Source organism: Eutrigla gurnardus (genome assembly GCF_963514095.1).
Source record: "Eutrigla gurnardus genome assembly, chromosome: 16".
In the NCBI taxonomy this organism is placed as follows: domain Eukaryota; kingdom Metazoa; phylum Chordata; class Actinopteri; order Perciformes; family Triglidae; genus Eutrigla; species Eutrigla gurnardus.
Window position 1 is genome coordinate 3,387,583 of NC_139927.1, and position 26,307 is coordinate 3,413,889.

Sequence of the window (26,307 nt, forward strand, 5' to 3'; positions counted from 1 at the left end):
AAATTTTCAGAGCACCTATCTCTCTGATTTTTTACAATGGTAATCCCAAGGTAGGTGATTTTATTTTTAACAGGTATATTGTAAATCATTGAATCATCGCAGTTCTTAAGAGGAAATAGCTCACATTTCTTCAGATTTAAGGCAAGTCCAGAAGCTGCAGAGAATAAATCTATTGTATGGATAGAAATGGGAACCTGTGAAGCATTTTTTAAGTATAATGTGGTATCATCTGCCAGTTGACTGATTATAATTTCTCTATCTGCAATAAAGATACCTTTTAACGAGCTATTTTTAACATGAGTAGAAAGTAGTTGAGTGCATAGGATAAATAGATAAGGGGAGGCGGGACAGCCCTGTCGAATGCCCCGCTGTAAATCAAATCTCGGGGAAGTCCCACTTTTTAGTCTGATGGAGCTGTTACCTTTAAAGTACAAAGTTTTAACAGCTTTATTAAAAAAATCACCAAATCCGAATTGTTCAATTGTCTGAAATAGAAAATTATGTTCTACGGTGTCAAATGCCTTATAGAAATCAAGGAAGAAGATAAGATTGTCATCAGAACACAGAGAAGAGTATTCAATTAAATCTTCCCCACCTGTTCTTACGACGAGTCTGTCGCGATTTCGGGCGTCACCCGTTTGGCGCTACCATATTCATTTTATTTTTTACACTTCCAATGTTGAATAACTAAAACTCCATTTTCTTTCAGATATATTCGCCCCCTAACATTTCTTTTGATACATTTTTGTTCAATTTTATTTTTTATTATTATTTATTTATTTTATTTAAGAACGCTAAATCATAACCCAGCCGTCCCCCCCCCCCCCCCCCCCCCCCCCACCAAACCAATATGGATCCGTCCACCCGATGACGTCCACCAATCGACCTCCACCAATCAAAACAAAGTGGGACATACTTAAACAGCAGAGGATGGTGGGTGACTATCACGAACGAACAGGAAAATGGCTGGAGCATCGGCGGTCAACGTGTGCGTAAGAGTCCGTCCGCTTATTGCGAGGTATGTTCATTTATTTTTTCGCCAAAAGCTAGCGCTAGCCAAAATACAAGATACACTACATGTGTGTTGATAGACTGTTTGAAATAAAACCAACCTTGCATTTTTAAAAGGAACCCCGGCTATGAAGACTTGTAGTTCTTAAAAGACAAATGTTAGTATCAGTTATAATAAAGTGTTAAACCTTCTTGATGTCTTCGTTTTTATAAAATTTGTAAAAATAGTTTAACTCGTAGGTCGCCATTGTTAACTTCGCAATGCACTCTGGCTAGTGACATCAAATGGTTGCACTGGCAGGTGTTGTGCCAGTGTAGGTATCCCCGAAACGGAAAGCCTCGGTTCAGAGGACTTAGGTTCAGAAACTCATTCTATCTTCCTGAACCTCGGTTCATCCCCGCCCCGACCGCACACGTGTGTCAGGTCACTCAGGTTAGTTTCATTTCTGCAAGATGGCTAATAAACCTGAGCTAGCAGATCCCCCGTGTTTACACAGCTTCTTCTTCGTTGGTGTTTAATAGCAGTCGGCGTATGCCTGGCTGTTTCCGTGACGCGAGTTTCACGCGAGAGTATGAAAAGGTTTCGCTTAATTTTTTTTTTCATAAATGCTTATATTATCAGGTCGACAAGTGTTGACATGATAATACAAGCATTTATAAAAAATCGGCGAAACTTTTTCATACGCAGACTGCTATTAAACACCAACGAAGAAGAAGCTGTGTAAACACGGTGCCGTCTTCGCAAACAGCGTAGCTTTAGCAGTAGAAGCTATCAGGTGTTCTTTTTAAATAAACTCCTGGTGTACTTACAAACTTTAAAATGCCTCGTTTTGTGAGTACAGACCCTACGTGTACTACTGCAGAAGTTTGGTAACATTCCATGCATTATTAGTGGGGACATTTACGAGATATACTGTAAGTACCATCGCGCTATTACGAAGCCGTTCGGCTGATCGCCCCATCTTGACCACTGCTGACCATCGCTAAAAATGTTTCCGAGGGGGTGTTTGGCTGGAGATCTTGGTGGAAATGACCTAGGGTCCATTTCACTCCGGACCTACACTTTAAGAGAAGTGCTTTTTATTTATTTTTGTTATACCTCAGACTGGTGTAAGAAGTTTTTCATTTTTACTTTATTCAGACAATGTAGACTGGTCTTAAGACAAATGTTTATTTTTTGTATTCCTTACGAGATTAATAGAAGTGTTTAAAAAAAAAAAAAAAAAAAATGTTTTTGTTGTGGACTTGTTCAGGTCTGAGCAGCAGCAGCGTGTCATACTTCCTAGTAGGCTATGGCAGCGGCGGAGTGATATCACCTAGCACTTATAAGTTACCGGTTCTATAATAGATTGTTTACCTGCTGTCATTGCTACAGACGCAGAGTAGCCTGCAGTGCTAGTTTCTTCAATCTCACAGAAATGGACACTTTTGGAGAATATAGTGAAACTTTTGAAGACTCTGATGAGGAGTTTTTTTCCCACCCAAACCCAACCGTACCTGTACGAGCCTGAATAAACGGAGGGAGAATTGCGCGAGAGGGATGCTCAAAGGGCAGAACGTGAACGAGCGTCTGTGGAGACCGAGATAGCTGGAGCTGAGAACCGGGACCGAACAAACGGAGACTGGTGGTGCGAGGAGGGAATCCCCCGCAACGCGTCCTAGGGTTTACGGACGGAGCAGAGGTCCGGGTTCGCGGTGCGTAATTGTGGCTTCGCGTGGCCGTGGGCTGCCCGGTGTTTGAGTGAGCTCCGAGGGCTTTTCAGACAGCCTTGGGGGTATATGTGCCGACAGTTTGGCCCGGTTCGATTGCCTATTTACGGGCAGTAATTCGGGCGGCGTGTCTTAAAGTTTTGAGTCCGACGGAGCAAAGTAAAGTTCCGCTGCTGCTGAGAAACTAGTTCCTCAAGTTTTGTTTCAAATATTATTCTATCAACACAGATATGTACATCGACATTCTAGTGTTTTAATGGATTTGCCTCGGGTGCACTGTGGAGTGGGCAAGACTGTTTTAATGCCATGCTAGCTCAGAACGATTGACTTGCGCTAGCCATAGCATAAGCGACCTCGGCAACTAGAAGAACTGAATGAAGTTTCTTGAAAGCGTCTCCAGACGTCTCGAACACACCGGCTCACTTGGAAAATAGGTCTTATGTCCAAAATTCCGAACCATCCCTTCAAGTTTAATTTTCCGACATTAAAAAATGAGCGCTATGTATCTACCGGTAACGTGGATTCTTAACGGTCTCCGCGATCACGACTGACGTAACGTCACTGGAAATCAATCCGTGTCGTTATTCTCTAATTGACCAACTAAAAATAAATCAGCATTTTGCTTCATTAACGATTTAAATGACATCGCCACGCAAAGTTTACAGGATCTAAGTTACGCAGTGAACCAAATATCCCGCTACACCTCGACCTCTTTGGGACTGTTAATAATCAAGTCATTTTTCTTGCAGAAATGTCAGAAAATGGTCTTTTCAGTCCCTCCAATATTGAGATGCGCTTTTCTGTGTGTTATCACATAGAACAGACATTTCAAGCACTTTCAAGCACTTAATTCTAATTCCAAGCACTTTTCAAACCTTGGTTTTGACTGTCCCAGGCCAAATACTTGATCACAGGAGGAAAGATGTTGTTATAAATCGAGCCGTCTGCAGTAGATCGACTAAATAATAATAATTTAAACTAATAATAAAAAAGTAATAATCATACATAGGTTTAAGCACGTTTTCCGTTGCTCAAAGATGCTTTACAAATGCAACCAAATCGACTTAAACCTCCATAAAATCATCATGGATGTTCTTGGCAAAATAGAGCAATAACATTTAAATAACATAATTAATGTCACCACGTATGTCTCTGGATTGTGTTTCCTTGTCACAGGGAGGAAAGCGCTGCATCGGAGAATTCGGAGCCCGTCCAGCTGTTTTGGGAAGCCGATAAGAAATCAATTCATCAGATCGATGATGGGAACTCCACTAAGAACTTTATTTTTGGTATGTTTTTGCCGCACGTGTTCTCTGGCTCCTTTTTTAGGTATTTTGTATATAATTATATGGACAGAAATGTAATGCAGATTCACTTTCCTCACAGACCGAGTGTTCACTTCAGACGAAACAACCAATCAGCTGTATCAGGGCATTGCGAAGCCTCTGGTCGTTTCCACTGTTGAGGGATACAATGGTATGTAATGGAAACGGAAAACCTTCAGACCTGTGTGGTCTCAATGTGACGCTCCCCACACCGACTGCATCTGCTTGGTATTTATTGTGTGTGTGTGTGTGTGTGTGTGTGTGAATATATCTATTCGGTGTTTAATCCACAGGAACCATATTTGCTTACGGTCAGACTTCTTCTGGAAAGACTTTTACCATGATGGGGAGTGATCGTTTCCCAGGAGTGATGCCTCTGGCTGTGGAGGATGTCTTCCAAACTATTAAAAATGTAAAACATATCACACCTTTTGACACATGTTTTTGTTTTTTTAATATATATATTTTTTTACAAATTACTTCTGTTTGCCCCCAAAAGATTCCAGAGAAGGAGTTCCTTCTGAGGGTTTCTTACATGGAAATCTACAACGAAACTGTGAGCGATCTGCTCGTCGACAGCTGCAAGAGAAAGCCCCTGGAAGTCAGAGAGGAGATCAATGTAAGTGGGGGGGCTATTTAGGAGTTTAGGGTTCAATGGTGCTCAATCTAATCTGAAGTAACTGCTGTTACAACCAACTGAATCTCAAAGATTGAATTTAACTCTGTAATTGGCAGATACAAAGTTTTGAGAAGAGATTTGTTAGCATTGGGTTAAAGATAATATTGATCCTAACTCATCTTTTATGAAACCTTTGTTTGTTGAGGAAAACGGCAAGCAAGCAAACTATATGAAATGAACAACCAAAGCTGTGAAGATAGAGGTGGTTTTTGTCTTTCTGAAGGCACAAGGGCAAAACCACAAGCTGAAAGCCGAAGGCATTTTTAATACTCGGCAGCCTTTCAAAGAGGTTGTATAACGTCGTCTTGTGTTAGGTTGGGGGTGATTAGTTATTCCAGTATAATTGTAGCTTGGGGTCTACATAATATCAATACAGTGACTTTGTTGACCAAATCACTGCAGAACCCTCCTTTTAAGGTGTAATTGAATTGATTATAACTTCAAAGTCTAGGAGCCCTGAAAGCCACTGAGAAGATGTACTTTCCTTCTGTTGTTTTTGAACATGGTCGTTGTGATTGTGTCTTGAAAAACATACAGAAAAACATCTATGTGGCTGACCTGACCGAGGAGCTGGTTACGTCTCTTGCACAAGCCCTGGCCTGGATTCGGAAAGGAGAAAGTAAGACATCACCGAACACGAGACTGATCCGACAGGATGTGCACCGCAGCCTGTGTGTAACAAGAAATGTGTTTCTGCCTCCTGTAGAGAACCGTCACTACGGGAAGACGAAGATGAACGAGCGGAGCAGCCGCTCGCACACTATTTTCCGAATGGTAAGCAACGACGTCACTCACGGTACCATATGGGGTTCTGGTGGAAATGTGTTCCTGATTTTGTTTCTCTTAGATCCTGGAGAGCCGTGAAAGGAGCGACCCGGCAACAGGTGAAAATGCAGATGGAGCCATTATTGTGTCTCATTTAGTAAGTCTGCTTTTTTTAATGATTGCTTTGTTATCTTTGCTGTTTGTACCATTTTGTTCATAAGCAATTCTTTTTATTGATCCAACAGAATTTAGTTGATCTCGCTGGATCTGAGAGAGCAAGTCAAACCGGAGCTGAAGGTGAGGCGGAGTTCAATCCTTAGACCATGTGACGTTACATAAAATGCAGACTAGGTCTGGTATTATGTTAACTACAGACTGAATTTACAGTAATTTATCCATTTTGCTGTCCTAGGCGCACGTTTAAAAGAAGGCTGCAATATCAATCGCAGCCTGTTCACGCTCGGCCAAGTGATCAAGAAACTGACCGACGAAAGCCAGAAGTGAGTAGACGACGACTTGCTGCTGCTTGTGATAATTTCTCTGATTTCCTCATACATCCCATAACTGTCTGGTTTATATTGTTTCTCAAACCTTGGTTCCCTCATTTGGGAATTCATGTTTACACAAAGGAAAACAAACTGGGGAAACAGGAACAAAATTAAATGGCAATTAAGAGTCTCTTATTATGTGTTGATCTTTAATTCAAGGACGGTTTCTCTCTCTCTCTCTTTAGGGGTTTCATCAACTACAGAGACAGCAAGCTGACCCGCATCCTGCAGAACTCGTTGGGTGGAAACGCTAAAACGGTCATCATCTGCACCATCACTCCCGTCGCTCTAGATGAGACGCTCAGCACACTGCAGGTCAGTGACGTACACATATTTCTCTCGGCAGGCCTTTCCGTTGGATTTCTTCCGTGCAGAAAGCGCAGCTATGTGAACATTTTAAACGTGAAGTATTAGACCAAACACGAGACGGAGAAATTGAAGAAGATGGTGTTTCTCTGTCGTAGTTTGCCAGCACTGCAAAGAAGATGAAGAACGACCCTCATGTGACGGAGGTGTCCGATGAAGGGGCTCTGCTCAAAAGATATCGCAATGAAATTGTGGATCTCAAGCGACGACTTCATGATGTAAGTATCAACGCCATTATTTTTTGTGCCAATCGCTCCGAGTCCTATTATAACCACACATTCTACTGTGGATGATCCTCCAGGTTTCTTCAGCCACACAGACCACAGCAACAGAGAAGAATTTTCTGTCCCAGCTGATCCAAGAACAGGATCAGCTCCAGAGAGAACAGGAGGACAGGATCAGAAACCTGACCAAACTACTGGTCACTAGTTCCAACCTGGTTCCTGTTCGAAAGGTAAATATGAGCTGAGTGTAGCGGCCCCTCGGATTTATTGATTAAGACGCAGAGAGTTTCAAACGGGTGTCTTTTATTTCGTTCTTCTGCGTGCACCACGCACCATATGCACCGTGAAAACTACAGAATAAACAGAAGAAATACAAAATGCTTCTTTGTAGTTTCACAAATAATTCACATAAAACATGTTCACATATTAATCATATTCTCTTTTCCTTGAACAAAGTATCTTCTGATAACAACACACTTTACATATTTTCATACCTCATTCCGCTCTCCAAGGGCGCTAATTACTGAGTTTCAGCCATCAGCTAGCATGCTCTCTAGCTCGCCACACACCTCACAGTTTGGAGCTCTTAGAAATAACAGGTACGAACAATACAAAAATAATAAGGTAAATCACAATGTAAACTCTTTTCTTACAGGGTTCAAACAGATGAAAAGGATGAATAACTAATGAGTTTATAAGTGTTACCGTTCCTCCGACGATGCGTGAGCACATTGTGAAAACAGAGTAACAGGAAGTTTAGCGTCACAAAAAAAAACATCAGAAGAAGAAAACGATGCTCTTCAAAATAAAAGCAGAACAGACCACTAGGTGACACTATAGGGCTACAATGACCTGTTAACACATAAACAATCCTGTATGAGAATATAAACGCGATTTATCAGACATTTACACTGAGATAATGCCGTACTTAAGGGTACAGCTTTCTCTTCAGTTTCACAGTTTTAATGGCTCCTGTCCTGTGTTTAAGATGCCAAAACGCCGAGTAACCTGGGGTGGCAAGATGCTCCGACTTGCCCACACGTCTGCATTCGCCGACGCTTCGTCCGACCTCAGCTTTGCAGAATCGGCCACTCGGAAGAGGAAAGCTGACCGCTCCTGTCTGATGGAGCTGAGTGAATGTAAGGAAATGCACTGGAATGATAATTAACCTTAACCATTCCTCTGATAATTGGCTTAATGCATGCACGATATGTCCTCACAGACGATGAGGACTTTGACTCTCATTGGGAAATTCCTGAAGAGCCTTCAGCTGAAATGGAAATGAGTCCGACATCTGTGACAGTGCGGAGCTTCGGAGACAGGTGAATGTCTTTAAACCAACAGTTACTGGAGGTTTCACTTGAAAGGCAGCACATTTAACTTCTGATACCCTCCATGACGGTGTGTAACAACTATATCATGAATTTGAGCTTTGTTTGCCTCCGTTAAATTAACATAAAGGTTGGTGATGTGTCACAGTTTATGGTTAAGAGTTACCAGTTAAATACTGACAGGGCAGCTGAACTGTGGGAAGATGTCTGATGTATACATTTCCCAGTAACTTTGGAGCATTTTGGCACTTTCATAATGATGGCAGGTGTATCAGGTTGTTATCATGGTTGAGAATTGATGAGGTAGGGGGAATTAATTGGAATGATTTTAGCATCAGGCTGCAACATAAGAAAGTTTCTAAAATCTAATACCTGTTTTTTTTTTCCCCCCCCAGTCCCAAAGACTTTGTTTCTCCAGACTGCATGCATGAACTCTCAGGCAAAGTGTCCAATCTGGAGCTACAGCTAGAAACGGAGAGTCAACATAAAGAGGAGGCCATGACAAAGGTAGAAACTTTAGATGCCAGAGTCGAAGAGCTGGAGCTGCAGCTGCAGACGGAGACCCAGCAGAAACTAGAGGCACTGGAGAAAATACAGACATCTGAACAGAGGGTGGCTGAGCTGGAGCTGCAGCTGCAGACAGAGACCCAGCAGATCCAGGCTGCAGAGCAGAGGGCGGCTGAACTGGAGCTGCAGCTGCAGACAGAGACCCAGCAGATCCAGGCTGCAGAGCAGAGGGCGGCTGAACTGGAGCTGCAGCTGCAGACAGAGACCCAGCAGAAACTAGAGGCACTGGAGAAAATACAGACATCTGAACAGAGGGTGGCTGAACTGGAGCTGCAGCTGCAGACGGAGACCCAGCAGAAACTAGAGGCACTGGAGATAATACAGACATCTGAACAGAAGGTGGCTGAGCTGGAGCTTCAGACAGAGTCCGAGCAGCAACAGCAGGCACTGGAGAAGATCCAGGCTGCAGAGCAGAGGGCGGCTGAACTGGAGCTGCAGCTGCAGACAGAGACACTGGAGAAACAGCAGGCACTGGAACATGTGCAGATGTTGAACGTCAGAATGGCAGAGCTGGAGACGCAGCTGGAAGAACAGAGCGACGCTGATAAACAGGTATGCTGTGTTTTAAGTTTACTTGCGCTCCTGAGTAAGGAGAGAAATGCTCAGTTACGTGACCCTGTGTATGATGAGCAGTTCAGATAAAGGCTGTGTGGACGTGTTTGCCGTTTGTTTTATTTATTTATTTATCTTCATACTTTGATTTCTAGATGAGACAAGACTTTGGAGAGACCATCCAGCTGTGTGAAACTTTGGCCTCAGAGAAGGTAAGGCTTGATGGAGCACCTGTGGCTTTAACTCAACACAAGCTTGTTTTGCATCTGAAAACGGACAACTTGTCGTCTCCTGTTTATGTACATAATGCCATTTTCAGTCTTGATAGCCTGCTCTTGCATTAATGGATCTGACTTCCTGCGGGAGTGTGAACTTTTCTCTTATTCCAGGTGGATATCCTTTATTGTGTAAAATCGTATGTTTCCAGGACTCGGTGGTTGCTGAGCGAGACTATCTGGAACAGGAGCTCGGGATGTTCATAGAGCAGACCGAACGTCTGGAGGAAGAGAAGACCGCTCTGTCACAGAAGGTGGAGGAGAAGCGCGATCTAGACGAGTTCAAACTTCTGGAGGAGGAGTTCAGGAAAGAGCTCGAGGTGCTTTGTTTCATTCCGACTCCACTTACAGCGATAGAGTGAGACCACTGGGTTTGGGTTTATTAACACTGTTCCTGTTGTCTGTGTGATCTTACAGGATGAGTTGAGAAATGAAATCTGTAAGCTGAAGGAGACCGTAGAGTCCTCTGAACTCCAACGCTTGGAGCTGCAGGTAAGACCTCGGGTTGATTTAAATCTGAAGATGTATCTCAAGTGTTCTGAGTCACTCGCAGTTTACACAAATCATATTTCACCTCACTTTTACATCTTTAGTGGACCTCACAGACTACACTTTTCAGTCCAGTTAATGTTAGGATATTTAGTGAAAAGTGGTTGATTCTGAAATGTCCGATGTTTAGAATCCATATAATTACAAGCCAGGCCTTTAAAATTGAAGCAGTTTTGTTTAATATTCATTTTATATGTTTGTTTGTTTTTCAAGAACAAACTAGAAACTCTGTCTGAGGAGCTGAAGAAGAAAACTGAGTTTGCAGAGGAACTTCAGAGAATGGTATGTATTTGTAATTGTTGTCCTATCATTTGTAAAATCCCAGTAAGCCAGAGTTCTGCTACTAAACTACGAGCCCAGATGATAAACACCAGCGTTATAACCAATTGTGTCACGTTGCCTCCTCGCAGAGCGGGAAGGACTTGGTGGAGGAGGTGGCCAAGCTCCGCCGCTCTCTCGATGATGCCGAGGGGCTCAGCAGAGATACGAAGAAGGAGTGGGCCGTCCTGCGCAGCAAACACATCGCCACGGAGGAGATGAATGTACGTGGGACACACACACACACACTCTTTTGTAATGTTTGAGCCCAAAGGTGAATGGACTGTTTTGCAGCTTTAATCTGTAAGCACCGATTGTTGAATTTGAATATTTGTTTGCTTCAAATCCCATCAAGGCTGTTTGTTTCCTGTCATATCTCAATTTACGTAACAAGATATAACCCATATTTGACATGGTTTAGTTGAAGTTCTAGTGCTGTTCGCATTCATAATGACTTATGTCAAGTCATTCGTTGGACTGTTTTTGTCATCCTGCATCATCAGCGCTACATGGAGTGAAAATGAAAACAAAAATGACTCCAATGACTGATCGAGCCACACTTTACTCCCTGATGTTTTCTGTGTCGTCACAGTGTTTTACACCCAGATAAAGTTATTATGATGCAGTTTAGCTTTTGAATTCTACTAAAATCACATACGAGTTGGTTTCAACAGCAAATAGAGGCTTAAGAAGCTCGGTGATACAGTGACATGTTTCTTTTATTTAATGTTTCTTGTCGTCATCACCTCCAGGTAAATCTCAATGTCAGCTATGAGAAGATGGACGCTGAGGTGAGAAGCCTCCGCTTTCAGCTGGAGACGGAGAAGTCGCGCTACAGAACGATGCAGAGCGATCTCCAAAAAGAGCTGAACGTGGCGTTCGACGAGAACAGCAAGCTCACCGCTCTCCTCGACGGGAAAGTTCCCAAGAGTAGGTTTTTAAACATCGGGGTGTTTCATGTGACGTGACGCTGTGAAATCAGATGAGTTGTAGGAGATGTTCTCTGCTTCCAGACCTGCTGGACAACATGGAGCTGGAGAGAACGGTGGCCCAGCTGAACAGAGAGCTGACTGGGTGTCGTGAAGCAGAAGGAGCCTTCAGAGCTCAGCAGGAGGAGCTCGCCTCTCTCCGGGCTCTCCCAGAGAAGGTGGACGATTTGATGAAGCAGGTGAGTCCTCAGATGTCCCCTCGGGTGTCAGATTGAGAAGGGGTCCTAGGTTTAGGCTTCTAGAGACCTGTGGGGGGAAGCTTTTCCTGATCCTCTCAGTGCTGGCCAGCAATAGTTACCTTAACTTAATTGTTGGATTATTTAAGACTCAGACATGACATTCCTTCAGTCAGAGACTTTTACTGTGCTCTTTTTCTCTGGTTATTTGGTGTTGTTACATTGAAAACTAATGAAGCGTTGATGCCATAAACGTGAACCTCAATTTTTAAACTTTTTATTGGGATATGTCTAGCTGAATCAGCTGACTGAAGAGCTGCAGTGTGTGCGAGCTGAGAAAGACGTCCTCCTGTCTGAGCAGAAGAGTTCTGCAGAGAAGGTGGAGACGCTGCTTTCTTCTGTCAGCGCAGAGAGAGACCGGCTCAGCAGGGACCTTCAGGAAAACAGGGAGAGGGTGAGTGTCAGCGCTGCTATTTGTTCATTTACCTGTAAATATCTCCCACACTTGATGAATTAGCGGTCTCATCCTCTCACCAAGACAACATCAAAAAGCCATTCATTGCATCAAGTTCATTTTTTTTTTTATTGATAAGGTTCTTTGTTTTGAATGTTTCTCAAATATTCTTTCTGAAATTCTGTTTGTTCAGTTTAGTGGCCCGAATCGCTTCACAGCCCTTACTGAATGTCACCTCTTCTCCAGATGTTGCCTTGAGTTATTCTGATTTTGTCCCTTATTTTCAGGCTGCAGAGACACAAGTTCTGATACAGTCTCTTCAAGACGAGCTCCAACAGCAGAGGCACGAGAACTCCGAGGTGGTGAAACTCTACGAGCAGAAGGAGTCTGATCTGGGGGAAAATGTCAGTGAAACGGATCCGTTTGTTTGTTTTTTCTGAGCTCATCCTTCATTGTCGGCGTTCTGATTGTTCGTTGAACACCTTCCCGACAGATGCTGAGTCTGTCACAGGAACTTCAGTGTGTGCGAGACGACAAAGACAAAGTCCTCTCTGAGCAGAAGAGTTCTGCAGAGGAGGTGGAGAAGCTGCTCTCTGCCGTTACGACTCTCACTGCAGAGAGAGACCAGCTCCAGATGGACGTGCGGGAGAATGTGGAGATGGTGAGTTATCATGTCAGATTTTTAAAACGCATTCCTTTCCATTAGCCGTGTTGGGAGACCTGCTGTCCATGTCACATATCAAACAAGATATGTTGTATTTTTTTTACCAAACAGATGATTGAGAATCAGGACGAGCTGAGGACGGCTCTGGAGAAGAACTGCCAACAGAAGCAGCGGATCAAACAGCTGGAGACGACACAGGCATCCAAACAGGATGGACAGATAGAGGAGCTCCAAACACTTGTAAGAGTTTCTACTATTTCTAAACTTTTCCAATAACTCGATTCATAACTTTGATCCATTCCCTGTTTGTTTATTGGAGATTGTTGTTGTTGTTGTACATTTCCTTTTAATGACTTTGCACAGAAGAGATCTTGACCTGTACACTCACGCCACGGTAATCTCTTTCAGATGATGGAGAAGCAGGAGGAGCTGAGGGCGTCTCAGGAGAAGATCAGAGTCCTACAAGAGGAGATCACCGTGCTGAGCAGTCAAAAGGCCGAGCTGCAGGAGAAACCCAGCAGTGGGAGTGATGCAGAGATCACCCTCCAGATGCAAGAGCTCCAAAATCAGGCAGGACTTCACTTTTATACGTAAAGAATACACGGAGGGAATCTGCTGTCTAATGCTGGCCGACCTCTCTTCATAGATCAGCTGATTTTAGACACATTTTCTGATGTCATTGTTTGAAATGACGAATGTGTCTCCGTTCTTTGCTGACAGATTGGGAGGCTGACCGCGGAGCTCGAGGAGGTGCGAGCGGAGAGAGACGGTCTGTGGTCCGAGAGGAAGGCCGACACTCGGACTCACGGCGAGGAGGTGGAGAAGCTGCTGGTGAGAGTGACGTCTCTCAGCGAGGAGAGGGATCAGCTGCAGGAGACACTGGAGGGGCTGAGACAGGAGAAGAAGCAGCTCAGAGCCCAGCTGGAGGACAGGATGGAGACGGTAAGAGCGTTGGCTGAATCCTGTGAATTGAGATACCCCTAAATCGCGGGCTTTCTCACTGAAATCTGGTTTCTTTGGGGGAGGGAAACTTGCTGCGGCCTTTACATTTACATGTGTGTAAATAAAACAAACGCAAAAAACCCACGTACGGCTGTGTAAGCAAAGCACATAGAAGCCAGCATTACAACACACACAGAGGGCGAGAGAGAGACTTCATTCTCTGCTCCGGTAGACGCCACTATCTTTACAGAGCAAATGGTTGTTTGCTGCCACGTTAAAGCTCTGCAAATGATTCAGTTCACTAAACAACATTCAAAGTCTGTAAACGAATACCCTATGAATGGCGACAATTCCATGAATCTGGGGAAAAGGCCTGAGCTCATGTGGTTGTGTCTCTGTGGTTCAGATGCAGTGTGAGATGCAGCAGCAGCAGCAGCAGCAGCTCAGCTCCGAGCCTCAGTCGCTGAAAGAGGAGCAGGAGGCTGAACGACTCCTGCAGGTCAGATCATGTCACCTCGCTCATCTTCATTTCACATCTTTAGTGTCGTTTTACTTATTCGGGGTATTTGTATGAACAAAGAACCTTCACATCCTGGACATGAACCCATTTCAGCGTCTCCCCTCTGAGTCATAATTATCCATCCATCCATTTTCTTCCGCTTATCCGGTACCGGGTCGCGGGGGCAGCTGCCTGAGCAGGGACGCCCAGACTTCCCTCTCCCCGGACACTTCCCCCAGCTCCTCCGGGAGGACCCCAAGGCGTTCCCAGGCCAGCCGGGTGACATAGTCACTCCAGCGTGTCCTGGGTCTTCCTCGGGGTCTCCTCCCGGTGGGGCATGCCTGGAACACCTCCCGAGGGAGGCGTCCAGGGGGCATCCGATACAGATGCCCGAGCCACCTCAACTGGCTCCTCTCGATGTGGAGGAGCAGCGGCTCTACTCCGAGCTCCCCCCGTGTGACGGAGCTCCTCACCCTATCTCTAAGGGAGCGCCCCGCCACCCTGCGGAGGAAGCTCATTTCGGCCGCTTGTATCCGGGATCTTATTCTTTCGGTCATGACCCAAAGTTCATGACCATAGGTGAGGGTAGGAACGTAGATTGACCGGTAAACCGAGAGCGTCGCCTTTCGGCTTAGCTCTCTCTTTACCACGACGGACCGATACAGCGACCGCATTACTGCAGCCGCTGCACCGATCCGCCTGTCAATCTCGCGTTCCATCCTTCCCTCGCTCGTGAACAAGACCCCAAGATACTTAAACTCCTCCACTTGAGGCAGGAACTCCCCCCCGACCTGGAGGGAGCAAGCCACCTTTTTCCGGTCGAGAACCATGGCCTCAGATTTGGAGGTGCTAATCCTCATCCCGGCTGCTTCACACTCGGCTGCAAACCGCCCCAGGACATGCTGGAGGTCCTGGCTCGAAGGAGCCAACAAGACCACATCGTCCGCAAAAAGCAGGGATGAAATCCAGTGGCTCCCGAACCAGATCCCCTCCGGCCCACGGCTGCGCCTAGAAATCCTGTCCATAAAAATAATGAACAGGACCGGTGACAAAGGGCAGCCCTGCCGGAGTCCAACATGCACCTGGAACAGGTCTGACTTACTGCCGGCAATGCGAACCAAGCTCCTACTCCGGTCATACAGGGACCGAACAGCCCTTAGCAGAGGGCCCCCGACCCCGTACTCCCGAAGTACCTCCCACAGAATGCCACGAGGGACACGGTCGAATGCCTTCTCCAAGTCCACAAAACACATGTGGACTGGTTGGGCAAACTCCCATGAACCCTCGAGCACCCTGCGGAGGGTATAGAGCTGGTCCAGTGTTCCACGGCCAGGACGAAAACCGCATTGTTCCTCCTGAATCCGAGGTTCGACTATCGGCCTAATTCTCCTCTCCAGCACCCTGGAATAGACTTTCCCGGGGAGGCTGAGAAGTGTGATCCCCCGATAGTTGGAACACACCCTCCGGTCCCCCTTTTTGAATAGAGGGACCACCACCCCGGTCTGCCAGTCCAGAGGCACTGTCCCCGACTGCCACGCGATGTTGCAGAGACGTGTCAACCAAGACAGCCCCACAACATCCAGAGACTTGAGGTACTCAGGGTGGATCTCATCCACCCCCGGTGCCTTGCCACCGGGGAGCTTCTTAACTACCTCGGTGACTTCAGCCCGTGTAATGGGTGGATGAACCTCTGAGTCTCCAGCCTCTGCTTCCCCAATGGGAGACGTGTCAGTGGGGTTGAGGAGATCCTCGAAGTATTCCTTCCACCGCCCGACGATATCCCCAGTCGAAGTCAGCAGCTCCCCACCTCCACCGTAAACAGTGTTGGTGGAGGGCTGCTTCCCCTTCCTGAGGCGCCGGATGGTTTGCCAGAATTTCCTCGAGGCCGACCGATAGTCCTCCTCCATGGCCTCCCCGAACTCTTCCCAGACCCGAACTTTTGCTTCAGCGACCGCCCGTGCTGCAGCACGCTTGGCCTGCCGGTACCCGTCAGCTGCCTCGGGAGTCCCCCGAGCCAACCAGGTTCGGTAGGACTCCTTCTTCAGCTTGACAGCATCCCTTACTTCCGGTGTCCACCACCGGGTTCGGGGATTGCCACCACGACAGGCACCGGAGACCTTACGGCCACAGCTTCGAACAGCCGCGTCAACAATGGAAGCAGAGAACAAGGTCCATTCGGACTCGATGTCCCCAGCAGACCCTCACAACGCGTTTAGGTCTGCCAAGTCTGTCCCGCTTCCTCCCCTGCCAGCGGATCCAACTCACCACCAGGTGGTGATCAGTTGACAGCTCAGCCCCTCTCTTCACCCGAGTGTCCAAAACATACGGCCGGAGGTCAGATGACACAACCACGAAGTCGATCATTGACCTCCGGCCTAGGGTGTCCTGGTGCCATGTGCACTGATGGACACCCTTATGTTTGAACATGGTGTTCGTTATGGACAAACCGTGACCAGCACAGAAGTCCAATAACAGTCATAATTAAAACGTAAAAAAGGTTTCCCTGCATTATGCTTCAGATCCAACAGCTGGAGGAGCATCTGGAGAAAACTCGGGAGGAGGTGAGCCATTTGAAGTCGGACCTTCGAGAAAATGTAGAACTGGTGAGTTATATTTTTCTCCCCTAAACATTCAACGTCATTTCCGGTTCAGATTAGGGCAGACTCAGTCAAGCGCCTCCACAGGAAAATAATTTTTTATTGGGAGACGTTTGTCTACTAGACTTTCAATTATTTGTTTTACTTTTAACTGGAGTGATATCAAAATATCCAAATCTAGACTGCAACGACTGATCATTTTCACTATCGATTAATCTGCTGATCATTTTCTTTCAGATGATGGAGAAGCAGGAGGAGCTGAGGGCGTCTCAGGAGAAGATCCGAGTCCTACAAGAGGAGATCACCGTGCTGAGCAGTCAAAAGGCCGAGCTGCAGGAGAAACCCAGCAGTGGGAGTGATGCAGAGATCACCCTCCAGATGCAAGAGCTCCAAAATCAGGCAGGACTTCACTTTTATACGTAAAGAATACACAGAGGGAATCTGCTGTCTAATGCTGGCCGACCTCTCTTCATAGATCAGCTGATTTTAGACACATTTTCTTATGTCATTGTTTGAAATGACGAATGTGTCTCCGTTCTTTGCTAACAGATTGGGAGGCTGACCGCGGAGCTCGAGGAGGTGCGAGCGGAGAGAGACGGTCTGTGGTCCGAGAGGAAGGCCGACACTCGGACTCACGGCGAGGAGGTGGAGAAGCTGCTGGTGAGAGTGACGTCTCTCAGCGAGGAGAGGGATCAGCTGCAGGAGACACTGGAGGGGCTGAGACAGGAGAAGAAGCAGCTCAGAGCCCAGCTGGAGGACAGGATGGAGGCCATGCAGGCGGAGGTTTGTCTCTAATAGCTTTACTTCTATACAACACCATCCACTGTTGGGCTGCACAGCAATGCTAATACACACACTGTCAGCTGTTATAGTTTATTTTGATTATTTGGTCTGGATAAAAGGTCAATGTTATTGACAATTTACTTTTATTTGTTGCCACATTTACAACATTCTCTTGATTCTGAAATACAAAGACGTTGCAATATGACCATTTTTCCGTACTATGTGGCATTTTAAAATATCTTCTGTGTTTTGGATCGTTTAAATATCCTAAGGATGAATAATGGCAGCATGTCTGCTCCAACAGATTGCACAGCTGAATATGTCTCTCCTGACTGTGACGGAGCAGAAGAGGCAGCTGGAAGATGTTCAACAGCAGAACATGAATATGGTGAGGTCATCACAAAGAGACTTGGCTTCATTCATTAAAAAAATGTTTTGGCTGCTTTGTGCTTTTGCTTTTGAGTGACTTATTTTGTGCATTCCTGTTTCTTTTGGGATATTTTAAATTATAATACAGTGCCAAGTTTCTCATTCCCCTAATTGCTCTGCTCCTGATTTTTATTTTATTTTTTTAAAGGCATCCACAACACAAGATCTTGTGAAGTCAGTCAAAGAGGAACTGTGTGAACAGAAGCAGATGAACTCTGACCTGCAGAGACTGTCTCAGGAGAAGGAACGCTCTTTAGATCAACAGGTTCATGTCCAATCCCTCACCTTTCTAAAACTTTGCAATATATGAAACTTGTTTTCAAAGATGAGCCGTCTAACGGCTCCCTTCCTCACAGATGAAGACTCTAACTGAGAAACTGGAGAGCATGGAAGCAGAGAGAGACGGTCTCCTCTCTGAGAAGGAGGCCAGCCTCCAGACGTCCACGGAGGAGGTGGAGAAGCTGCTGGTGAGAGTGACGTCTCTCAGCGAGGAGAGGGATCAGCTGCAGGAGACACTGGAGGGGCTGAGACAGGAGGAGAAGCAGCTCAGAGCCCAGCTGGAGGACAGGATGGAGACGGTACATTTGGCACAACTATAAAGCACATTGGCACGCCGAGACCGGTCTGTTAATTCATGATCTCCTCCCGACGTTAGATCTCAGCCCTCCAGGAGAAACTGAGCGAGCAGGAGCAGTTGAACTCGCAGCAGCAGGCCGAGAGTGGAGAACAAGAGACCAAGCTGCAACAAACAGTAGGTCCAACTCCTTCACTGCGATTTAATCCACATAAAACCCTGTATTTATAGTTTCTTGTGTGGCCACAGATTCATATTTTAGTTGGTTCATGAGATTTGTCCACCAGCTGTAGCCTTTTATTAGGAGGTGAAACTGGAGGATGATATTAACACAAGTTTTAATAACCTAGAATTCTTCTTAAGTGAGCAGGAGGAAGCTTTGTTAAAGAAACATGGCAGTGTTGATATGATAATTGAATACAATAGTAGTCGAGTTATTGGAGAACTAGACGTGCATCATTTGCATACTCTTCTTGGAGAGACAGAGATACTGAAAAGAGTTTGCTTTAAATAAATCTGTCCCTGAGGGATGTATTTCCACAAAACAATCCCTTTTTTGCTTTAGAAAGTGTCCCCATGCATCTTTTAACATTCGTGTTTGCTGAGTTTTGAATGCCCCGTCACTATTTCTGTTGTTGCCGTCAGGTGCAGCAGCTGGAGCAGCTGGTTCAGATGTACAAGGAGCAGCTCAGTCATGCTCAAGTTGATGCCGATGCCTCACAGCAGGTCAGTCAACAGTCCTTTTATCTGAATAGTCATTCGTTTTTTTTTTTTTTTAAAACCACAGATCTGCTACATTAGAGAAGAGATGTGCTTGGCTGACACATTTCCCAGATATCTGCAACCTCAACTGTGTCATTATGTGTATATGTGGCAGAAAGAGATGAGAGAATTGGTTCTTGTCAGCATTCAGAACAAGTTTGAGCGTCTGCAGAAACGTCTGAAAGGACAGATTGCAATACTGATATAACATACATGAGGTTTCTCTTCTCCTCTCAGTTGCTCAGTGAAGCGTACGCGACCATCTCAGCACTCAGAGAGCAGCAGAGCAGCGTGGGTCAGAGCGCCAAGGAGACGCCGTCGTCATGGCTGCAGCACTCTGTAGGGCAGCTTCAGGTAACCAAACCACGTGAAGTAATCCGCAGCTGAACGCCAACGCTTCTACGTGACTCTGATCCCCCTGAACTCCTATCGTTGCAGAACACCTTCGGAAAATTCCAGCAGATCATAGACATTTGTTCCAAGTTTAACTTCACAGCTCAGTACGAAGTGCAGTGTTCCCTGAAGCCCTCTCAGCGGAGCTCTCTCCCCAAACCCACCATGGACCTCTACAGCGCTGTGTGCAAGCTGCAGCTGCAGACGGTCCGGTCTGTTTGGAGTATTATGGTAGAGGATACATCTTATATTCTACTTCCTCTCTTAATCAGGCGATCATCCTTTTCACCTCCTGCTCTGTGATTTCTGCAGGAGCACATACAGGTGCGAGCGAAGGGCTACACGGATGTGTTTGAGCAGCTGGTGAAGAAGGATCTGTCCGTGTTCGAGGAGAGGCGTCTGCAGGACGTGCTGCTGTGCAGAGCTCAGGCGCCCCGCTACTCCGTCAAAGCCGAGGACTTCCCCTCGCTGTGGGACCACAGGCTGACCGAGCTGCTGGAGCAGAGGCATCTCTACCTGCAGGTGAGCTCAACCTGTTCGAGACCATGTGGGGCGGGAGTGACGTTGCAGGGGGAGGTGGGCCATTAAAAGTGCAAACCAAAGCCTCCCCGAGGGCTGCGGGACAGTTACAGCACATTATTTAAAAAAAATAATGCACTGATGGTTTTCTGAACATTCATGGGAACTTTTCCAATAAGGATCTCATAATCACTAATTCAGCATTCACATAATGGTGCCAGTCTGTCCAAATGTAGAATAAAAAGAGAATTATGACAACTCAGAGGTCGAATCTTCCCAGTTACAGATGTTCCAGCTGCTCATCACTAAATGGAAATAATTAATGAATCTTATTAATGATTTTCCAATTAACTTTTCTGCAAAGAAACCGTTCAGAGTGTTTATCGTAGCCTTCTGCCTAATAATAACACAATCAATGAGCTTTTTTGGGGTCCTGCTCTCCTGATGACTTCATTTTTTATAATAAGCAAGCAAGATAAGCAAATATATTTTTTACTTCATTTTCACCCAAATTTCTCACTGAAATGAGACATTTAACAAATGAATTCATCCACAGCAGAAGTATAAAAATGAGCCGTGTGAGTATTCAATGATTCATGGATAACTAAACTCTTCCTCGGTGAGTTTCCAACATCACTGTACGCCGACTTGATGCCGACTCTTTTGTTTTCGTAGAAAATGGCTGACATTTTGGGGAAGCTCTTGGCCAACATTGTGTCTGTCCGCAACGAGTTCTCTGCTGAGCTCGAAGTCCAGGAGAGGTTCGAGGAGCAGCTGCAGACGGTGCTCACCAAGCAGCCGTTCAGCTCCAGCGAGCTGGACGCCATCCTGAGCTGTGAGCTGGACTACAGAACCGCCGTGGCAAACGGCAGGAAGATGACTCTGCAGGTAGAGCTTCACACTCATGCAAGTCCTCATGTGGTCTCGGGGGTCGGATAGGCAGAGTGATACATGGGTGCACACACACACACACACACACACACACACACACACACACACACACACACTGGTTGTAACTTAAAATATATAGCGCTACTTTGAACAGTTGGAATCTTTAGCGCTTATTTAGTTATTAACATTTTGATTATAGGGACATTGCCTGCAATAATCCACCTTCTATTTCCCTCTCCTGTCACTCTCAAACACAGCGAGCAAACTGGCGCTATGTGATCAACTCAAAAATCAAGAATTTATCATTAAAAAAAGAGAAAATCCACAACATGATTTTTGTTTTCTTCCCATGGAGCGACATGAGAATTAAATGTCTACAGTCAGTGTGACAGAACGCTTCTGTGCCTGGAAACAGAACCGCAAATTACATTTATATAACACACAATCATACTGCTTTTATTACTACTAATGCAAACCACTAATGAAGCAGCTTTCATGAGCCGGTCGGGAACAGAGAATGCAAACAGGTTCCAACCTGCAGCCTGATCACTACTAGTGTTGCAGTGCTACTGCCGGTCTGATATAGACGTTATGTACCCGACTCCTGCAGGGACTCGTGGAGGAACACAACGGCCTGTGTGACGAGCTGAAGCAGCTGGAGGCTCGGGCCGACTCTCAGCTCCGGGAGGAGAGAAGTAAGAGCTCCACGCTGCTGCAGGCGCTGGAGGCGGCGCCCCTGAAAACAGAGCTCTCGCTGCTGCAGGACATCCAGCGACTCGTCCTGCAGCTCCAGCAGAGTGAGGGAAAGGTCAAGGTAAGTCTGACCTGCAACATGTCTGTTTTTTAGCTATTATTTGGCCTGTTTGCATCATGTAATAACAAATGTGGTTTCTTACATTAAAATCCGAAGCTGTCGGCAGATCTGAATTTTTTTTAAAATTTTATTACAAAGAACTAATATTGATTCTTATTTTCAGAGATGCCTTCGTTATGTTGAACACAACACTAAATGTGGATTAATGCACTATTTCCTCCTGTTTGAAGAATGTTTGCTAAAAACGACTGTGATCGGCTGCTTTAGGAAATATCTGAGCCTTTTTAATAAGAAAAATGAAACCACCGTAGCTGTTGTTAAAGGGCTGAGAATCACAGATAACACATTATTGCTTTTATGGGTTAACGTGGCGTAGCTTGTCTTTCATCTCAAAATGATGATTTGCAGACGGTGACGGGAGTTTCTTTCTCTTTTTCAGGCTCTGGGTGTGCAATGTGAGCAACTGGAGGACGCTCAGCTCAAAGCCAGCAACCAAAAACGGGCCACACAGCTGCTGCAGACGGAGCTGCAGGACACCCGAGCAAAGGTCGAGGAGAAGGAGACGGAGCTGCAGGACACCCGAGCAAAGATCGAGGAGAAGGAGACGGAGCTGCAGGACACCCGAGCAAAGGTGGAGGAGAAGGAGAGCGCCATCCAAACCCTCCGGTGCAAACTGCGGGAGTCTCAGGTTCGTCCACGCATCTCATTTTCAGGCCCCAGAGCAGCCTCTATTATCAGGGAGCAGCAGTGGATCCAGTTTAAATCACGGAGCAGCGATAATATATCATATTTGTGGGTTTTCTTTTAGAAAAACACATCACCCAGTGCTGCTGAGCTGGGGAAACTCCGGGCTACGGTGTCGAAAATGGAGATGGAGCTGGGCTCGGCATCTGATCAACACAAACAAGAGTAAGAGCTGTTTCGTTTTGTTTCTGGTCTTTATTCATCGTGTTGTCGGTGTCTGTTCGTCCTACGACATGCCTGCTCTGACCGTCCGTCTGTCCTCCTCATGATCCGCAGGATGAGCTCACTGGTCAAGGAGAAGGAGGAGGCGGTGAGGAAGCTGAAGGAGGCCTTGAGGAAATCGTATCAGGAAGGAGAGGAGTCCAGTAAGTCTGCTTGTGTCTCGTTGTAGATTTTCATGGAAATATATTTTTGAGATTTTGTCACTTCTAGATTTTTCTTGTTTCTTTTATTTTTATTTTTTCGTTGTAAAACAAAAACTGATGGGTGACGGAAACACTGTTCGTTGTACATTAATAAGAAGAAATCCTGAAAAAAATCTTGTAATGAGGTGGATTTGATGCTTTTCATGGACTTGACTGAGACCAGGATGGGATCATGTGACCTGAGTGTCTCTTTGTGTTGCAGAAGCTGAAGCAGCCGCTGGTGCGGACGGAAAGGAGAGTTCGGGCACGAACTCTCCTTTCCAAGAGGAGATGTGTGAAACGCAGTAGTATGCTCCATTTGCAATATTTTAAATGTTTGTCTTGTCAATGTTAATAAAATCCATTAAAAAAATTAACTGAATCTGAGTCTAAATCTGATATAGATATTATAATGCCGAGCTTTCCTCTGTGCCATCAAACAGTTCAAAGTGCATGCATGCTGATCATAGGAAATAATAGGAAATAAACTGGCATACATAGCCACAAAATAGACCGGTTACAAGGTTTCACCTGGAATATCTTACTGGAATAGTTAACATTTCTCTTATTGAATATGGGGCGAGGTGACTGCCCTCTTATTTGAACCAAAAAACATAACTTGACCGTCCGTTCATTCGAACAAAATCATGTCGTTGTTTTCTTCATATAGAGGATAACCACGGGGAGCAAGCAGGACAGAGAGAGGAGGAGCATAAAGCTGGAGGAGGAACAGGTTTGATCATTTTAAATAGATACTTCTTTTTCCAAGAGGGGGAAATGTAACCCCAACTGGTCAGTTATTCATTTTACTTCCCCTCTTTTGTTTGGCCACCTTTAAGAAATGTCAGGTGGTGTTATGTATTTGTATTATTTGTATTATATGTATTATTTTCAGATTTTGTAAACTGTACATTTGTTTAATCCATTTGTTCTTGTACTTGAATTAAAATGAACTACACTTGAGAAGATTCATGTTCATTTACAATGTTTTGTAAGGTTTTGTTTCAACATTTAATAGATGTATTCCCAATAGATTTATAGGTGTCATGAGTATGAAGTTGCACTTGCACCCTGTGGGAAAATGTGTCCTCTGCATTGACCCTAACTATGTAGGAGCAGTGGTAGCCATGCCAGCCTGGGGGCCAAGCATCTGACCCATACTATATCCATAGCATGTTGTTTTAGAGTAATAGAATATTATCATTATCTTTGTGCTTAAACAATAATCAATATGCGGCGTCATCAACACGAATAATAATAATAATAATAATTCATTACATTTATATAGCGCTTTTCAATGACCCAAAGACACTTACAAGGGACACAAAAGAAACAGGGTAGAGACATACAGGGGAGACGAGGGAGAGACAGTGAGACGTTAATGAGCGAGGTGATGGAGAGACCGGCTATGGGTAGGGGAGGTCGTAGGCTTGGGAGAAGAGGTATGTTTTTAACCGGGACTTGAATGTGGGGAGTGAGGGTGAGTCGCGGACAGATGTGGGGAGAGAGTTCCAGAGTCGGGGTGCAGTACGGGAGAAGGCTCGGTCGCCGAAGGATTTGAGTCTGGATGTGGGTGTTGTCAGGGAGAGAGTGGAGGAGGATCGGAGGGCACGGGTGGGGCGGTGGGGAATGAGGAGGTCAGACAGGTAGGGGGGGGCCAGGTGGTGGAGGGCTTTGAAGGTGAGGAGGAGGATCTTGAAGTTGATGCGCTGTTTGATGGGGAGCCAGTGGAGAGAGTGGAGGACGGGAGTGATGTGTTCACGGGACCGGGTGTGGGTGAGGAGGCGGGCAGCAGAGTTTTGGACCATTTGAAGTCTATGGAGGGAGTGGGAAGTGATGCCGGTGAGGAGGGAGTTACAGTAGTCGAGGCGGGAGGAGATGAAGGCGTGGATGAGGGATTCGGCAGCAGGGGGAGAGAGGCAGTGTCGGATTTTGGCGATGCGGCGGAGGTGGAAGTAGGAGGTCTTGATGACGGAGCTGACATGGTGATCGAAGGAGAGGGTGGGGTCCAGGATAACGCCAAGGTTGCGTGCCAGGGGGGAGGGAGTGATGGTCGAGGTGTCGATGGTGAGTGAGATGGGTCCGGTTTTGCTGAGGGTGGATTTGGTGCCTATGAGGAGGAGCTCTGTTTTATCACTGTTCAGTTTGAGGAAGTTGTGAGTCAGCCATGTTTTTATTGTGGAGATGCAGGTTTCGATGTGGGTGAGGGGAGGGTTCTGGGTGGATTTGGTGCTGATATAGATCTGGGTGTCGTCGGCGTAGCAGTGATAGTCCAGGTTGAGGTTGCGGATGATGTGACCAAGGGGGAAGAGGTAGCAGATGTAGAGGAGGGGGCCGAGGACTGAGCCTTGGAGGACCCCCTGCGTGACCGGGGAGAGGGTGGATGTGTGGCCGGAGAGAGAGACGAACTGTTGTCTGTTGGTGAGGTAGGAGGTGAGCCAGTCGAGTGCAGTGCCCTCAACACCCTGTTGGCGGAGCCTTTGAAGGAGGATGGAGTGGTTCACAGTGTCAAAGGCTGCGCTGAGGTCTAGTAGTAATAGGATGTTGAGGGCACCGGAGTCTGCAGAGGTGAGGAGATCATTGATGACTTTGACAAGGGCGGTTTCGGTGCTGTGGAGTGGGCGGAATCCAGACTGGAGGGGTTCGAAGAGGTTGTTGGACTGGAGATGGGTGTGGAGTTGAGCGGCGACGATGCGTTCCAGGGTTTTGGAGAGGAACGGGAGGTTGGAGATGGGGCGGTAGTTAGAGAGGTTGGCTGGGTCCAGGGTGGGCTTTTTGAGGATGGGAGTGATGGAGGCGAGTTTGTAGACAGTGGGGAAGTGACCAAGGGATAGAGACTGGTTGAAGAGGGTGGTGAGGTGAGGGAGGAGGACAGGGAGGCAAGCCTTGGTCAGGGTCGTTGGAAGGGGGTCCAGAGAGCAGGTGGTTGTCTTGGATGCGGTGATGACGTCCAGGATGTGGGAGGAGTTGACAGGGGAGAAAGCAGTGAGAGGAGGGAAGGGGGGGAGGTGAGGGAGGAAGAGTTACTGATGGTGGCAGTCAGGGAGCTGTTGATTTGGGAGACTTTGTTGTTGAAGGCGAGGAGGAAAGAGTTACAGAGGTCAGGGGAGGAGGGTGGGTTGGTGGCCGGTGGCTGGAGCAGTTTGTTGACGGTGGAGAACAGGATGCGGGGGCTCTGCTTGGTGCTGTTGATGACGGATGAGAAGTGGGCAGATTTGGCAGCATGGAGAGCGTCGCGGTAGGAGGAGATGTGTTGTTTGAAGGCTTCAGCATGGACAGTGAGGTGAGTTCGTTTGTAGAGACGATGCAGAGAATGATCTGTCCCTAAAAGTTAAAATCCACCATGATTTAATTTTACAACTCGAGTACTGGATACGAAGAACATTATAATTAAGTAAATAAAGGGATAGAAATGTAAAAAGGGTTGTGTATCCTGTCATGACTTTTTTTAAC

At 46.2% G+C, this 26,307-nt stretch overlaps 1 protein-coding gene across 1 annotated transcript; it reads left to right on the forward strand.

Moving 5' to 3' along the window:
- Positions 1 to 962: 962 nt before the first annotated feature.
- LOC311026765 (uncharacterized protein) lies at positions 963 to 23,163 on the forward strand (the record flags this gene model as incomplete). The annotated part of the gene is made up of 48 exons (XM_084030463.1): positions 963 to 1,018; positions 3,898 to 4,010; positions 4,108 to 4,197; positions 4,340 to 4,458; positions 4,546 to 4,665; positions 5,263 to 5,344; positions 5,432 to 5,499; positions 5,573 to 5,647; positions 5,736 to 5,787; positions 5,903 to 5,990; positions 6,224 to 6,353; positions 6,503 to 6,622; positions 6,706 to 6,858; positions 7,617 to 7,767; positions 7,851 to 7,950; positions 8,355 to 9,078; positions 9,234 to 9,290; positions 9,506 to 9,673; positions 9,771 to 9,845; positions 10,116 to 10,184; positions 10,313 to 10,444; positions 10,973 to 11,150; positions 11,234 to 11,388; positions 11,681 to 11,839; positions 12,127 to 12,243; positions 12,333 to 12,500; positions 12,615 to 12,743; positions 12,912 to 13,073; positions 13,224 to 13,445; positions 13,852 to 13,944; positions 16,464 to 16,547; positions 16,779 to 16,940; positions 17,091 to 17,324; positions 17,629 to 17,712; positions 17,902 to 18,018; positions 18,110 to 18,331; positions 18,409 to 18,504; positions 18,973 to 19,053; positions 19,327 to 19,443; positions 19,528 to 19,713; positions 19,795 to 20,004; positions 20,677 to 20,889; positions 21,503 to 21,706; positions 22,146 to 22,253; positions 22,296 to 22,394; positions 22,515 to 22,615; positions 22,727 to 22,815; positions 23,078 to 23,163. The coding sequence occupies 48 exons, from the start codon at positions 963 to 965 to the stop codon at positions 23,161 to 23,163; spliced, it is 6,618 nt and encodes a 2,205-aa protein (XP_083886589.1).
- Positions 23,164 to 26,307: the final 3,144 nt, after the last annotated feature.